The sequence below is a fragment of the Rhinatrema bivittatum genome, chromosome 2 (assembly GCF_901001135.1).
Source record: "Rhinatrema bivittatum chromosome 2, aRhiBiv1.1, whole genome shotgun sequence".
Classification (NCBI taxonomy): Eukaryota; Metazoa; Chordata; class Amphibia; order Gymnophiona; family Rhinatrematidae; genus Rhinatrema; species Rhinatrema bivittatum.
In genome coordinates this window covers 617,392,900-617,409,243 of record NC_042616.1, presented here as the reverse complement: position 1 = coordinate 617,409,243, position 16,344 = coordinate 617,392,900, and the positions used below count along the sequence as shown (strand labels likewise).

Here is a 16,344-nt window from a genome sequence, read left to right as displayed (position 1 = left end):
AGCAGGGCTAGGCCTGAGATGCCTATTTCGGTCAAACGGTTGATGAGGAGGTTGTGATTGATGGTGTCAAAGGCAGCTGAGATATCGAGAAGGGCGAGGAGGTAACAGTTGCCTTGGTCCATGCCTATGAGCAAGTGGTCAGTGAGGGAGAGCAGGAGTGTTTCGGTGTTGAGGTACTTACGGAAGCTGTATTGGGCTGGGTGTAGTATATTGTTGTTTTCTAGATATTCTGTAAGTTGGGTGTTCACAATCTTTTCCATAATTTTGGAGAGGAAGGGCAGGTTAGAGATGGGGCGAAAGTTGGCGGGGTCTTTGGGGTCTAATGCTGGTTTTTTTAGGAGGGGCTTAACAATTGCTTGTTTGAGGGCATCAGGGACAGAGCCTGAAGAGAGGGAGGAGTTTATAATGTCTGCAATGGGTTTGGATATCGAATTAGGGATGGAGAGGAGGGATTTTGTAGGGATGGTGTCTGAAGGGTGGGATGCAGGTTTGAGTTTTCTAAGGATAGATTCCACTTCTTTGGAAGAAGTCAGTTCGAGGGTTTGGAGGGTGGGTGTGGTGGGGGAAGGTTGGAGCGGCATTGGCTTGGCATATGTTCTAGAATAAGAACAATCTAGACTTAAGAGGGTGCACACCGGGGGCCTATTTCTCCCATAGACTCAGAATGGGGGGAGGGAAGTCTTAGTAAATCGAACCTTGGTTGTGGTAAAATTGCTAATGCTTACATCCCTGTTAAATGGGAGGCTAAGTTTAAACCAAAATCACTAAGTGTAAGTTAACAGATTTTACTTGTGAGCTTCTGCTCAAAGATAAAGCAATGCATGCAATTACTGGTATTGATTTTTCTATTGTCTTGACCCTTTCTTTCCCAACAATATGGGCCTGATTTACTAAACTTTTTTTTCCCGCATAGATACAAAATGGGGTGGGGTTGGGTTGGGGCGGGGGAATTCTTAGCATATCAAGCAAGCCATAGTTTGAAGTTGTCACGTAGATTAGGCACTGTAAGCATGGCGACTATATTGTTTATCCTGTAGGTAGTGAATCTCTCTGTGTACTGTGCTGGGAAGAAATGATTTTCAGGGACATGGAAGGGCCTTGCATCTGTTATATTATACCACTGGTGGCAGGAAGAGAGGTGCAGGTTTGTTTTGGTTTTTTGTTTTTTTTTGCATAGTTTTTACAATTTGTTTATTCAGCAAATGAATGCAGTAGAACAGGACATATGCAGTTTTAATACCCAGCTTCCACCATATCTAAGTGACAGTGTTTTTAGCATAGGTAATTATGTGGGAAGCTCATTACATGAGGTAACTGGGACTGCCTATTAAAGCTACAGGATTCCTTGCCGACTGGGGAATTGAGATGGGGCTGCCTTGCTGAGATGTGGGTTCACTAACTAAAATGCTCGAAGTTCTGACCAGATGTGCATTTACCTGGTATGGCAGGGCAGGCCGCGCTGTGAATGAGAGATTGCAGTTTTGTTCCCTGGAACTGTCAAGTGCATTGGGAATTGGGGTCACGGTTAATAGCAATACATTTCCAGTTTTTGATGGGTGGGTAGTCACTCTTTTCAGTAGCTGCCCCCCCTCCCCCCCCAAGGGGAGGGAAGGAGAGTGACTTTGCACAGTTGAACAGGTCCATATCTGGATCAGTGGTGAGCATTAGCAGGGCTCTGCTCTAGGGAGGCTCACAGCCACGTCTCAGTCTCAATTGTACCAACTGGCGTTGCTGTCAGCATTGCTGCACAGGGGCAAAATGAAGGGCTTGAGAACGTTGAATTTAACCTGATCTCCTGCTTGGCAAAAACAATCTGCAACATAGGATTTTCAGTCTATAACTGTTATCTTTTAATGCAGCTAATTGCAGAGAGCTAGCACCTGTAATTCACTGCCTAATCAAAGAGTTAGCTCACAAACTCTGTGTATAACCTTAATTTTTTCAAGGTTCTTTGAGTGTAGAATGGCTTATAATAATGATTTTGACTAATAAGATTTTTGACATGCAACTTTAATACTTAACCTTAGTAGAACTCCAGAGCATTTCATGTGTATTCAGCTGTAAAGAGTGATGATTTAAAGGGATAATATAAGAAAAAGGTCATTCTAGAATGAACTTCCAACAAATTGCATAAAGGTAGCTTATTATTCCATAGGCAGAGGGGGGTGTGCAACTTCTCTGATCATTTGTCTGTTTCTCCTTATTACCAAAGATTGCTGAGACATAGTTTGACATGGAGAGAAATGTGTGAAAACTAGAAAAAAAAGTGAACATGGTTAGTGGGGGTTTGTTTTTTTTTGCAGTGCTAAAAAAAACTATGCCCTGTCATCATGTAGTTATCTATCTCCTCTTCTATTTTGGGTACAGAATCCGCTCCAACAAAAAAATGTTATTATTGGTTGGAGGACTGCCCCCTGGTCCTGACCGGCTCCCCAGCAATCTAGTTCAGTATTATGACGATGAAAAGAAGACGTGGAAAATACTGACAAGTAAGTGGTGCATTTGTTCTCCTTATTTGTCTTGTGGAGTAGCCTTCCTTTATTTGAAATAAGCAATATAACATGACACACTACATCAGTTTGATTGCTACAGTGTTCTTGTCTTGGGTGTGCTTGAAAGATACTAATTTTTAGACTAAAATTGGCCAGCTTGATGGCGACCAAAATCATTTGGCTTTGAAACTGTACAGAAGCCAAAACATATTTGTTTTTTAACAACTAATTTCTGTTTTCAGGTCTATGATTTACTAGTTATTAGAGAGCTCTTAATTTTTCCCGTGTCCTTCACCTTTTCTGTCCTGCTTCTTCCATGCCTTTAACTTGATGCCTCTGGCCCAGCCTTTCCAGATGGCATGTGCCAGATAAGTCCTGTCTGCAGTTTCCCTGCCCATCTTCTCCTCACTTTCATGTCAGAAAGGGTGGTTGTGTTCTGTAGCAAATAGTCCTGCCTGTCGCACCAAGATCCACAGCTATTATGATATCGGTTGCAATTCCCAAGCTTAATTTGCACTAGGAATCAAATCATAGTTTGTTGTGTGCAGTGTGGCCTGTATGTACACCAGGCCCCTGGTGGTCGGAGTGGCTGCACCGGTCAATAAAACTACATTTGAACTGTCAAAATTCCCTAAAGCAGTGTAGATAAAATAAATGAGTGATTTGGATCCATTAATCAAAGCCATGCTTTCAGAACTGGACAAATGGTGAAATTTGTAGCTACTACTCCAACTGATTTTTCTCAGCCATGTATAAATATAATCTGTACCTTTTGGTTCACATACCTCATGGGCCTTCGTACACTGAGTGCTAAAGCAGGTAGTTGTCTGTGTGGTAGGCCATAGTTGGCATGATAGACTTCTTTTCTCTTAGTTCTCCAAGACAGCTTTAAAGGGCACATATTTGCTGACATCCCCTATGCACTGAAATGAAATTTAAAATGTTTTCTCTGTACGCGCAGGACTTTAAAGTTCCTCCTTTCATTGGTATGTTTCTTTTGGTGGGGAAGAATGTGATTTTTTTGGGTCTTTTTTTTTTTGTTTGTTTGTTTTAGAAATTGCTGAAAAATAATATTGGTAATCAAAATGAAAGAAGATGCATAGATAATAATTGCCCCTGAATACCGCAAGACTGATTCTGACATCTACATCTCTTTCCTTCTGAGAGCAGGGAAATTAAAGACTATTTTGAACAACTGTTTTGCAAATTGTCCCCTTCTCCATAGCCCAGCGCCTGCCCTCCCCTCCCCCCACCCCTTCCTCTACACACACTTTACTTTTCCTTCTAAAGATAAAGGGGGCCTAGGATGAGGAGAGGGACACTTTAGTTAGACCCCTGCTGAAAATAGAATTAAGGCTTTCATTGTCATAAATTGCCAGGACGTTGTGAAAGTTGGATTTTGATCCTATTAACCCTGGACAAAAAGGCTTTTTGCCCGATTTCTAAAAACTGTCATTAAGAAAAACATTATTTCCAGGTCAGTCTTTGGATTAAAATGACTCCCATCATCTGAGAGTTTCAAAATTACCTTAGAATGCCTCTTATGGGAGAAAGGACTTCTGTGCTTTGATGGCTGTGTAGATACAGTACATCCTACTGCAGAGATGTGTGTGTATATCTGTCTATCTATCTGTCTATCTATATATATATAGAGAGAGAGAGCACCAAAAATGTTTTTGGCACTATCCTAAAGTTAGGTCATATATAATTTATAGACAATATATCAAAACATAAAGACATCCAATGGTATGTAAGGTGTATGAGTGAGTTGAATAGTATGAATATTAACATAGGGGGGATGGATGCCAATGAGATGGATACTAGAAAGAATTTTAGAATTTATATGTGAGTACAAAATGAATAAAGATTTTGCATTAAGATATTGTTTCTATGTATTTGTGTGTGTATATATGTGTGAGTGTATATATATATATATTTAAAGTCCTATGTATCAGGATGGCGACTGTGCTATCGCACTCCACACTTACCCACCCATACAGTGCTGTTTGTAAATGAGATAATTTATAGCTTATGTCTTTTAGCATGCTGTAAAGCATTTTGCATTCTTTATTAAACACCCTGTAGAGATCAAGAATAAAAACTGTAAAAAATAAAATAATATCTATGGTCCAAAAATTCCTTAACCCACCCTTAAAAAGTACAAAAATCTATAAATGTGGGGGGAGGGATGGGATAGAAGGGAAATATCACCTATGTGGGTTTAAAATATGATACATCCTAAATTAAAAAGCACCCTTCATAGCTATGCTTTTGAATTCAGTTAACATTATTCAGATCCCGCTCTTTCATTGAGAGTTTTCTTTCAGCCCAGAAAAGTGTGTATGTAAGAAGTAAATTATGTTGGGAGAAACAAGAGGGCGAGGAGTAAGAACAAAAGAGGAGGAAGCAATACAGCTAAGAAGCAGGAAATATTTTATATTTTGAGCACTTTAGCTGAAAGTACTACTGTTTTAATATAGCAGTAATAGCAAAAATATATTTTTAAAATTATTCAGTTGGAAACCAAGACAGACATCAGGTTTCCTGTGTTTTATGGGCATTTCATTTTAGAAGTAAACCTCCTGCCATGTAACCTTTCCCAAGAACTATATACCCATATTTTTTGTTTTTTTTATATATATATATGTTATATTTTTATAATCTTTTTAATCACTTACACGGTGAGAAGTTGTACATGTGCATGCGATGCAAAGAGCATGCACATGTGCATGCGATGCAAAGAGCTCCTGGCTCTCAGAGAACGAGTCCGATCTCTGGAGGCTAGAGTGGCAGACCTGGAGGAGCTGAGGGAGACAGAGAGGTATATAGATGAGACCTTCAGGGACATAGTAGTCCAGTCCCAACTTCAGACTGGCAGCCCTGGTGCTGCCTTGGAGGAAGAAGGTCTCATAATGGGAGAGCACCAACCAGATGTAGCAGGAAAGGATCCTGTAGCAAGGACCTGCTCTCTAGGTGATGCATTGTCCTTTCGCACTGAGGATATCTCCCCAAGGCCTACTGCCCATGAGGGAAGGGTTAGGTTGGCCGTCATAGTTGGTGATTCGATTATTAGGAATGTAGATAGCTGGGTGGCGGGTGGGCGTGAGGATCGCCTGGTAACATGCCTAACTGGTGCGAAGGTGGCGGACCTCACGCGTCACCTAGATAGGATTTTAGACAGTGCTGGGGAGGAGCCGGCTGTCGTGGTACACGTGGGCACCAACGACATAGGAAAATGTGGGAGGGAGGTTCTGGAAGCCAAATTTAGCTCTTAGGTAGAAAGATTAAATCCAGAACCTCCAGGGTAGCATTCTCTGAAATGCTCCCTGTTCCACGCGCAGGTCACCAGAGGCAGGCAGAGCTCCGGAGTCTCAATGCGTGGATGAGACGATGGTGCAAGGAAGAGGGATTCAGTTTTGTTAGGAACTGGGGAACCTTTTGGGAAGGGGGAGTCTCTTCCGAAGGGATGGGCTCCACCTTAACCAGGGTGGAACCAGACTGCTGGCGCTAACCTTTAAAAAGGAGATAGAGCAGCTTTTAAACTAGAACAAAGGGGAAAGCCGACAGTCGCACAGCAGCGCATGGTTCGGAGAGATGTATCTTTAAAGGATACTAATGATGCATTAGAATTAGGGCATCCCGACAGTGAGGTTCCAATAATTAGAAAAGTAGTCCAAGTGCCTGTAACTAAAAACTCACCTGAGCTAAAAAATTCTAACTTATCCCTATCAATTAAAAAGCAGAATAAAAATACAATCAAAAAACAAACTTTGAAATGTTTGTATGCTAATGCCAGAAGTCTAAGAAGTAAGATGGGAGAATTAGAAGGTATAGCAGTAAATGATGACATAGACTTAATTGGCATCTCAGAGACATGGTGGAAAGAGGATAACCAATGGGACAGTGCTATACCGGGGTACAAATTATATCGCAATGACAGAGAGGAGCAGTCGGGAGGAGGTATGGCACTTTATGTCCGGGATGGCATAGAGTCCAACAGGATAAACATCCTGCATGAGACTAAATACAAAATTGAATCTTTATGGGTAGAAATCCCTTGTGTATCAGGGAAGACTACAGTGATAGGGGTATACTACCGTCCACCTGGTCAAGATGGTGAGATGGACAGTGAAATGCTAAGAGAAATTAGGGAAGCTAACCAAATTGGTAGTGCAGTAATAATGGGAGACTTCAATTACCCCAATATAGACTGGGTAAATGTATCATCGGGTCACGCTAGAGAGATAACGTTCCTGGATGGAATAAATGATAGCTTTATGGAGCAATTGGTCCAGGAACCGACGAGAGAGGGAGCAATTTTAGATCTAATTCTCAGTGGAGCACAGGACTTGGTGAGAGAGGTAACGGTGGTGGGGCCACTTGGCAATAGTGATCATAATATGATCAAATTTGATTTAATGACTGGAAAAGGAACAGTGTGCAAATCCAAGGCTCTCGTGCTAAACTTTCAAAAGGGAAACTTTGATAAAATGAGAAAAATTGTTAGAAAAAAACTGAAAGGAGCAGCTACAAAAGTAAAAAATATCCAAGAGGCGTGGTCATTGTTAAAAAATACCATTCTAGAAGCACAGTCCAGATGTATTCCACACATTAAGAAAGGTGGAAAGAAGGCAAAACGATTACCGGCATGGTTAAAAGGGGAGGTGAAAGAAGCTGTTTTAGCCAAAAGATCTTCATTCAAAAATTGGAAGAAGGATCCAACAGAAGAAAATAGGATAAAGCATAAACATTGGCAAGTTAAATGTAAGACATTGATAAGACAGGCTAAGAGAGAATTTGAAAAGAAGTTGGCTGTAGAGGCAAAAACTCACAATAAAAACTTTTTTAAATATATCCGAAGCAGAAAGCCTGTGAGGGAGTCAGTTGGACCGTTAGATGATCGAGGGGTTAAAGGGGCACTTAGAGAAGATAAGGCCATCGCGGAAAGATTAAATGATTTCTTTGCTTCGGTGTTTACTGAAGAGGATGTTGGGGAGGTACCCGTAATGGAGAAGGTTTTCATGGGTAATGATTCAGATGGACTGAATCAAATCACGGTGAACCTAGAAGATGTGGTAGGCCTGATTGACAAACTGAAGAGTAGTAAATCACCTGGACCGGATGGTATACACCCCAGAGTTCTGAAGGAACTAAAAAATGAAATTTCAGACCTATTAGTAAAAATGTGTAACTTATCATTAAAATCATCCATTGTACCTGAAGACTGGAGGATAGCAAATGTAACCCCAATATTTAAAAAAGGGCTCCAGGGGCGATCCGGGAAACTACAGACCGGTTAGCCTGACTTCAGTGCCAGGAAAAATAGTGGAAAGTGTTCTAAACATCAAAATCACAGAACATATAGAAAGACATGGTTTAATGGAACAAAGTCAGCATGGCTTTACCCAGGGCAAGTCTTGCCTCACAAATCTGCTTCACTTTTTTGAAGGAGTTAATAAACATGTGGATAAAGGTGAACCGGTAGATATAGTATACTTGGATTTTCAGAAGGCGTTTGACAAAGTTCCTCATGAGAGGCTTCTAGGAAAAGTAAAAAGTCATGGGATAGGTGGCGATGTCCTTTCGTGGATTGCAAACTGGCTAAAAGACAGGAAACAGAGAGTAGGATTAAATGAGCAATTTTCTCAGTGGAAGGGAGTGGACAGTGGAGTGCCTCAGGGATCTGTATTGGGACCCTTACTGTTCAATATATTTATAAATGATCTGGAAAGAAATACGACGAGTGAGATAATCAAATTTGCAGATGACACAAAATTGTGCAGAGTAGTTAAATCACAAGCAGATTGTGATAAATTGCAGGAAGACCTTGTGAGACTGGAAAATTGGGCATCCAAATGGCAGATGAAATTTAATGTGGATAAGTGCAAGGTGATGCATATAGGGAAAAATAACCCATGCTATAATTACACGATGTTGGGTTCCATATTAGGTGCTACAACCCAAGAAAGAGATCTAGGTGTCATAGTGGATAACTCATTGAAATCGTCGGTTCAGTGTGCTGCGGCAGTCAAAAAAGCAAACAGAATGTTGGGAATTATTAGAAAAGGAATGATGAATAAAACGGAAAATGTCATAATGCCTCTGTATCGCTCCATGGTGAGACCGCACCTTGAATACTGTGTACAATTCTGGTCGCCGCATCTCAAAAAAGATATAATTGCGATGGAGAAGGTACAGAGAAGGGCTACCAAAATGATAAGGGGAATGGAACAACTCCCCTATGAGGAAAGACTAAAGAGGTTAGGACTTTTCAGCTTGGAGAAGAGACGACTGAGGGGGGATATGATAGAGGTGTTTAAAATCATGAGAGGTCTAGAACGGGTAGATGTGAATCGGTTATTTACTCTTTCGGATAGTAGAAGGACTAGGGGACACTCCATGAAGTTAGCATGGGGCACATTTAAAACTAATCGGAGAAAGTTCTTTTTTACTCAACGCACAATTAAACTCTGGAATTTGTTGCCAGAGAATGTGGTTCGTGCAGTTAGTATAGCTGTGTTTAAAAAAGGATTGGATAAGTTCTTGGAGGAGAAGTCCATTACCTGCTATTAAGTTCACTTAGAGAATAGCCACTGCCATTAGCAATGGTTACATGGAATAGACTTAGTTTTTGGGTACTTGCCAGGTTCTTATGGCCTGGATTGGCCACTGTTGGAAACAGGATGCTGGGCTTGATGGACCCTTGGTCTGACCCAGTATGGCATTTTCTTATGTTCTTATGTTCTTAAGTGACAATTTAAATATTTCAAAATTTCAAAATGTTTTATAACCATGTTTTTCACACTTACTTAAGAACCTCAAACAGACTTCTAGAGAAAAAATTTTTTTAAAGGTGTAAGGTGATGCTTCATAAATTTTCAGGGCACCATCCAGGTATACCATGCTTAATCTTTATTTAATCATGAGCACCCCCAAAAGTCCTTTTGTTTATGTTTTCAAAAAATATTTACTTGTCATTTTATACTTATTAAAAAGAACTCCTCATCCAAAAGTGTGAAAAATACAACAACAGGATGACGCAGTTCACCAAAACGCATTTCAAAAAAAGGAGAAAATTTTTTAAAATGTCACTTAGCTTCAATGTGCAATTCCAGTGTGTCCATTGGCATAAATTACTCCGACAAGGCCCCGTTTTGAAATCCTTCTTCGTCAGGGGGAGCCACTTAAACACTGCCTATCTCAGCTCCAACTTATTCTTGATCTTAATCTATATTAAAGCTCGCGAAGCGCTGTTCAGTGCTCCTTACGAAAATGGCGAACGCCATTGACTTTACTAGGATTACCCCCACTGTGTGTGGATTGGGAGTTTTTTGATGTAACCTTTCCCAGCATTATACAATGAGGTAAATTAGTGTAGGACTGTAACATTCTTAATCAGAAGCCTTCTACAGTAAAACCTGCTCTATGTAAAGCAGCAGCAACAGGACATGAGGGATCACTTTAAAAAAACCTACGAGCGTGCATGTACTCAAAGGTGCCTGTTGGGAGCACTCCAGATGGCTGCACTTTGACCTATCTGCTTGAGCTGTACTCCATTGGTCATGGTGATCTGACCTTTCTCCCTGGTTTTGCTAGCAGTTTGCTAGCGCATGCAATGGGTAAAAGGTAGGATAAAAAGTGATGTTCTCCGGAGCCCTCTTCAACAGTAACAGGCCCAATGGATCAGTTTATTGCATGGCAAGCAGAGAGTTTTGAGTCCTCTGACAGTGCAGAGCAGGCCAGCCAAACCTGCCTGGAATGGGAGGGAGTACTCAGAGCGCTGAGGCATGAGTCCCTCCCTGCTACTTCTGCCTGTGGGAATAGCATGCCCTGTGAACAGTGGGTCATCTCCAAAATGGTGCAAATGCCATCTCCCTGTGGAGAGGAGAGTTCTAGACAGTAAAAATTATTGTATAGGAACACTTATTGGTGCAACCTCCATGGTCTGTTGGGGCTGAAGAGAGGAGCTTGTTGCCTGATGGGGACTTATCTCCTGGACCAATAGTTCCCAGCTTGGGACCAGGTGGCAGGGTTGTTCATCACTTGGACTTTGCTGTAACAGCTGTGCCTCCTCAACTTGTTGAGCCTATGCAATAAGTAGGCAGAACTATATTGGTCATTCTCAAGGTTTTCAGCTTATATCGATTCTGAAAAGCCATCATCAGTTTGAGAATGGCTCTCACTGAGGAATGAAAGAAGTGGGAAATTTCAATAAGGTTGCAGAATCTAAATTTCCAGTTCAGCTACAAGGCTTACAGGTTGATACTGAATTTTGTTAGACTGTGGAGGACTATGTTAGAACCCTTAAAGTCAGAATTCTGAGTTGATGCACTACGATAGTATCCTGCATGAGAAACTTGAATGATTAGAGAATGCCTAGAGGAGAAACCATCAGCACCTCATTAATTTCCCAAGCTACTGTATCTAATACCTCACCACTAGAGATGTGGGGATGACAATTTTCAAAGTCATTTATGCAAGTAAATTAACCTCCCTCAGTACAACTGAAAGCATGAACTGTGTTCCACAACATGCACTTTTAGCCATATTTAGGGAAGGTGTTTCCAGGGCTGAGTTTTGGGTGGGATTGGGAAATACCCACGTGTAGATTGTATTTTCAAAGTCTGCGGGCACTTTGTATCCACAGCAGTTTCAAAGGAAAAAAATAATTGTGTACTTTGAAGCTTGGTGTAAACCCCACAGGTTAAAATATACCTACAGGCTCTGTCCCGAAGTGGACAGTTTTGAGCATTATATCTGAGAAGTATTGCCCATTCCTGAAGCAACTGTGCCACCCTTATCTAAAATATATTGTCTTCTAGTGGCTAAATGCCTTTAGAGAGATTAGGCAAAGGCTAGTGAAGGACAACTGTTGAGGATCAGTCTTGATCTCACCCAGTTTTTGGAGTCATCTCAGGAAATGGGGATTACTGAGGCTGCCCTGCTGATAATGCCGGCTCTCGAGCCTAACAAAGAATTGATTCAGAGGACTTTTATTTTGCGTCATAAAGAAGATGTATTTTGTAGTTTCTAAATCTGTTTGTTCCCTGATGTGTGTTAAACCACCTAAGCGAATTGCAAGAAATTTCTGGTAATATGACAGGAGGTCAACTTGATTGGGGCACAGAAGGGTGAATTTAGTTTGAAATTCTCCTGTAAATAAATGCATGATTACATATCTGAGAAATCGGTTCATTTTTGTTGAGCCAGCCCAATCAAATCCTCTTAAAAATGACAGGCTAATTTAGGGTCCCGGTCTACCTTGGGGGGGGGGGGGGGGGGAATGGTAAGTAAGCTGTGATGTATGATTGGGAGTATATTTCCTATTGATTATTTAATGTTTTGTATAACATATGCACTTGTTTGGAGTTATTAGGGCATGACTGTGGAAACTCAAGTAATAATATATATCTGGAGTATATTTATGGATAAACCAGATAGCCTCAGACTTATCTGGGTTGAATCCTCTTGCTGTTTATCAGCAAATCATGGATGCCATATGAGATGAGTACAATAATCTTTGTTATTATAAATGGCTTTTAATTCAGATTGTTCTTCTTGTCACTGAAAGTGCATCCATGAGCTTATATGTTGTCATATCAAGAGCTGGTTTTGGGAGTGTTATATAAGTTCCTTCATACAGAATTTTTTTTTTACAAGTTTTTAAAAATGGGTCACAGATAAGGGAACTATGATTGTATGAAAATGCAGTATGGTATTAGAGGGTGTTTGTTTTCACTCCCTGCTTACACCGCATATATGAATGCCCATGAAATGTGAACATAATAGTAAAAAACAAAATACATAAAAAGATAGGAGAGGAATTACAGTGGTTTCACCATTGTTTTACACCCCTCTCTTTATATATTAGTGAGTTCCACCATTAATGTTTCATTAGTGTGTTACAAACTAATTTGGATAGTGATGTGGGAGGAGAGTGGGGGAAGGGCCTGAGATGTGGGAGAAGATTGGGAGGGGGGAGAGAGAGAGAGAGCTTCTGGGGGTGGCACCATAGTAAGCAGCTATTTATGCTACTATAGGAGGCTCACCTAGTAACTCGAGGTAAGGTTTAGGTAGTACTGTAGGGGTTAGGGGCCACTTTTACGTGCAGAGTGAGAGGTACAAACAGAACTGGGCACTCTTGTGAAGATTTGATGTCCTTCGTAGTGAGAAAACTCACAACGATGACATTTGTACAGTGTTCTCTCAACCTAGCTTGATGGACTCTCTACCTGGGTAACATCAAATCTCATGCTAGAGAACTATAGTAGAAAATGTAATCTTAAGATTTGTCAGTTTTCCTAAATCTTCTTTGTGTTCTCCTAAAGAGATGTTAAATAAATATTTACTTGAAGTTTTGAAATTTTCAGTGAAGGAATTACTACCCACTGAGACACTACAATATGGGTCAGATTTTAAAACTTATGTGTGGGTGTAGATTTGTGCACGCAACCCAGCGCGCACAAATCTACGCCCGATTTTATAACATGCGCGCACAAGGGAGTGTTATAAAATCCGGGGTCGGCGCGCGCAAGGGGGTGCACAGGGTGCCCTAGGGGAGCCCCGATGGCTTTCCCCGTTCCCTCTAAGGCTGCTCCAAAATTGGAGCGGCCTCGGAGGGAACTTTTTATCGCCTCCCCGCCACCTTTCCCTCCTTTCCCCTATCTAACCCACCCCCCAGCCCTACCTAAATCCCCCCCCCCACCTTATTTCGGTGAGTTACGCCTGCCCGAGGCAGGCGTAACTTGCGCGAGCCGGCCAGCTGCCGGCGCACAAACCTCTGGCACGGCCGCTGTGCCGGAGGACTCAGGAACGCCCCCAGCCCACCCCCGAATTGCCGCCACGCCCCGCCCCGCCCCCAGACCACCGCCATGCCCCCGGACTGCCCATTTACCCCGGGACAAACGCGCATCCCAGGGCTTGTGCGCGCCACCGAGCCTATGCAAAATAGGCTCGGCGCGCGCAGGGGTAGGTTTTTGGGGGTTACGCACGTATCTTACGCGTGTAACCCTTTGAAAATCTACCCCTATGTGTCAATATTTTCCTAGAATGTATCAGGAGCTAGTGGAATAAGAGAGAACCCGGTTCAAGATCAATTGATTAATTTGATGGCACTGTTGGAACAATCACAAGAAGAGATGGTGTTGAGGTCCACAGTGACTGATTCATATACATTGGAGCCTGACAGCAATTTGTTCTTGAAAGCATTTTTGCATCATAAAGATTAATTATTATGTGGTCAGAAGGTTTGGGTTTGTCCTGACCCCTATAAGACTGCGTGAAGTAAAAGCTTTTCTTGCCATGTGCTCCAGGGCTATCCAGTTAGGGGCTATTTTCTTTTTTACATTTCCTTTAAAATGTATAATTAAATATCAGGGGGCATGCTACATTTTTTTGTAATCCTTCTCAGTTGAGTAAGCTTTTGGAAGATCGTAAGGTACCAGCTTGAGGTGGGGTGTGCCCTTAGAAGCACTTGATCTAGGTTATTTGTAAAAAGCATCCAGCCATGTTTCTAAAGTTTTGTTTTTGTTTTTTGGGGGGTGTTTTAGCTTCATTATGTATAAGTTTTTCCTTGTTAATATAATTTAGCCTTTTTCTCTTAGATTGTGGACTTGTAGTATATCTTGCATGTTAGGTTTTTTCTCTTTCTATTGAGGTATTTTGACATACTCGTGTTTTGGGGTTTTTTTTCTTTTTCCTTTACTATTACTGTCACACTGTTATATTTATGTTTGCTTTGCAAGAAAATGTTCTTCTTGTGAAGATTTAAAAATCAAGCAAAGGCAAAATAGGAAGTGGACTCATGATTAAGGCCAAGATATCAACAGTAGTCCTCAGATTTTTGTAAGGTCTGAACTGGAATTGTTCAACTGCAAAATAAAAAAAATGTGAGGTCCTGTAACTTTTCAATGTGAGTCATTTTGCAGCTGCAATATTGTGTTATTTATTTATATGATCACAAATTGATAATCCAATTAGAAACGGAATGAAAAATTCTACTACAGACACCAAATTTACTTGCTAGGATTTCAAAAGAAGTCTTTGGTAAAAAAGAAAAAAAAGGTTGTTGATTTAAAAATAACTGGGAAGATTATAATAGGAGATGCATATAGGGATACATGGCATAGCACCTGCTCTCCCATAGCATAATCATTGGTCCTAAGTAATCAGTTTGTTTAGCTTTCTAACTTTGCATTTAAAATCATTCAAAAATAAGAATAATATGTTTTTTTAAGATAGATTATTTTTGACATATTTTATGTGCAAAGATAAAAAGCAAAAAAAAAAAATTTTTGATTACTTAGGACCAAATATACTGTGAGAGAACACATGTTAATCCATGCATCCCCATATGCGTGTCCTATAATCTTCCCTGTCGTTGGTTAAAAAAATGGCTATTGGTTGAAACATTTTTTTTGTGAAATTATATGACATAAATGTGGTATCTTTAATTATATTACAGTCAGAAACTTGCAGTGAGGAGGATTTCCTTGTGTGCTTAAGCTTAGTTAATTTGCAGGAGGAATATGGCAGGGAGGGTTGGGAATCCTCTATATCTTGAAAGTGAATTTCCAAATACAGGATGATTTAAGCCCTGAACATATACCTTTCTTGCCCCAGATAATACATTAGTATGCATGTTATTGCATACTATGTACACCCTGGAGGAGAGGAGGGTGTATGTACACCCTGGAGGAGAGGAGGAGCAGAGGTGATATGATACAGACTTTCAGATACTTGAAAGGTTTTAATGATCCAAAAACAACGACAAACCTCTTCCGTAGGAAAATAATCAGCAGAACCAGGGGTCACGATTTGAGGCTCCAGGGAGGAAGATTCAGAACCAATGTCAGGAAGTATTTCTTCACGGAGAGGGTGGTGGATGCCTGGAATGCCCTTCCGGAGGAAGTGGTGAAGACCAGAACTGTGAAAGACTTCAAAGGGGCGTGGGATAAACACTGCGGATCCATAAAGTCAAGAGGCCGCCAATGAAGAGTGGGTGACTCGCCAGAATGATGGCTATTGACACAATACCCTTATTAAATAAACATACACATGCTTACTGTGACTCCTACATCGCTCTAAGCTTCAACAGCAAGAGGTAATGGAAAAAAGGATTTGCACTCACAAAGAGGGGAGTAGCTGGCTTGTTACGGCGGTTACTACCCCAAACCAAATATGCCTGATACTTCACTTTCAATGCATATACAGCATAGCTCTCTGCTTCAATGACAGGGGAGAAGAATAACTGATACTTCACACATCCAGCAGAGCTCTCTGCTACAACGGCAAAGGAGAAGAAAAAGGGTTCGCACTCAAAACGCGGGGAGTAGCTGGCTTGTTACGGCGGTTACTACCCCAAACCAAATGTGCCTGATACTTCACTTTCCATGCATATCCAGCATGGTTCTCTGCTGCATCGGCATGGGAGAAAGACTGATACATCACGCATTTCCAGCATAGCTCTCTGCTTCAACTGCAGGGGGAAAAAAAAAAAAAAAAACAAAAACAAAAACAAAAAACTGATGCTTCACGCATATCCTGCATAGCTTCAACGACAGGGGTGAAGAAAAAAAAAGGATTCGCAATCACAAAGCGAGGAGTAGCTGGCTTGTTACGGCGGTTACTACCCCAACCAAATGTGCCTGATACTTCACTTTCAATGCATATCCAGCATGGCTCTCTGCTTCTACAGCAGGGGAGAAGAAAAAAAAAAACCAACAAGAGCTGTACAACATAGTCTAGGTAAAACAAATAATCATGGGTGTAGCTTGCTTATCGCGGCGGTTACTGCCCCTACTACCCCTAACTAATCAAGGTAGATATTTCACTTGCATGCAGCTCCATCACT

At 41.2% G+C, this 16,344-nt stretch overlaps 1 protein-coding gene across 1 annotated transcript in view; it reads left to right on the top strand.

Annotated features, from left to right (window-relative positions):
- The window catches only part of KLHL14 (kelch like family member 14), a 211,989-nt gene that overhangs the window by 49,984 nt on the left and 145,661 nt on the right, over positions 1-16,344 (top strand). The window contains exon 2 of the mRNA XM_029591202.1: positions 2,368-2,489. Coding sequence (XP_029447062.1) covers positions 2,368-2,489 — 122 coding nt within the window. The remainder of the gene's footprint in view (positions 1-2,367; positions 2,490-16,344) is intronic.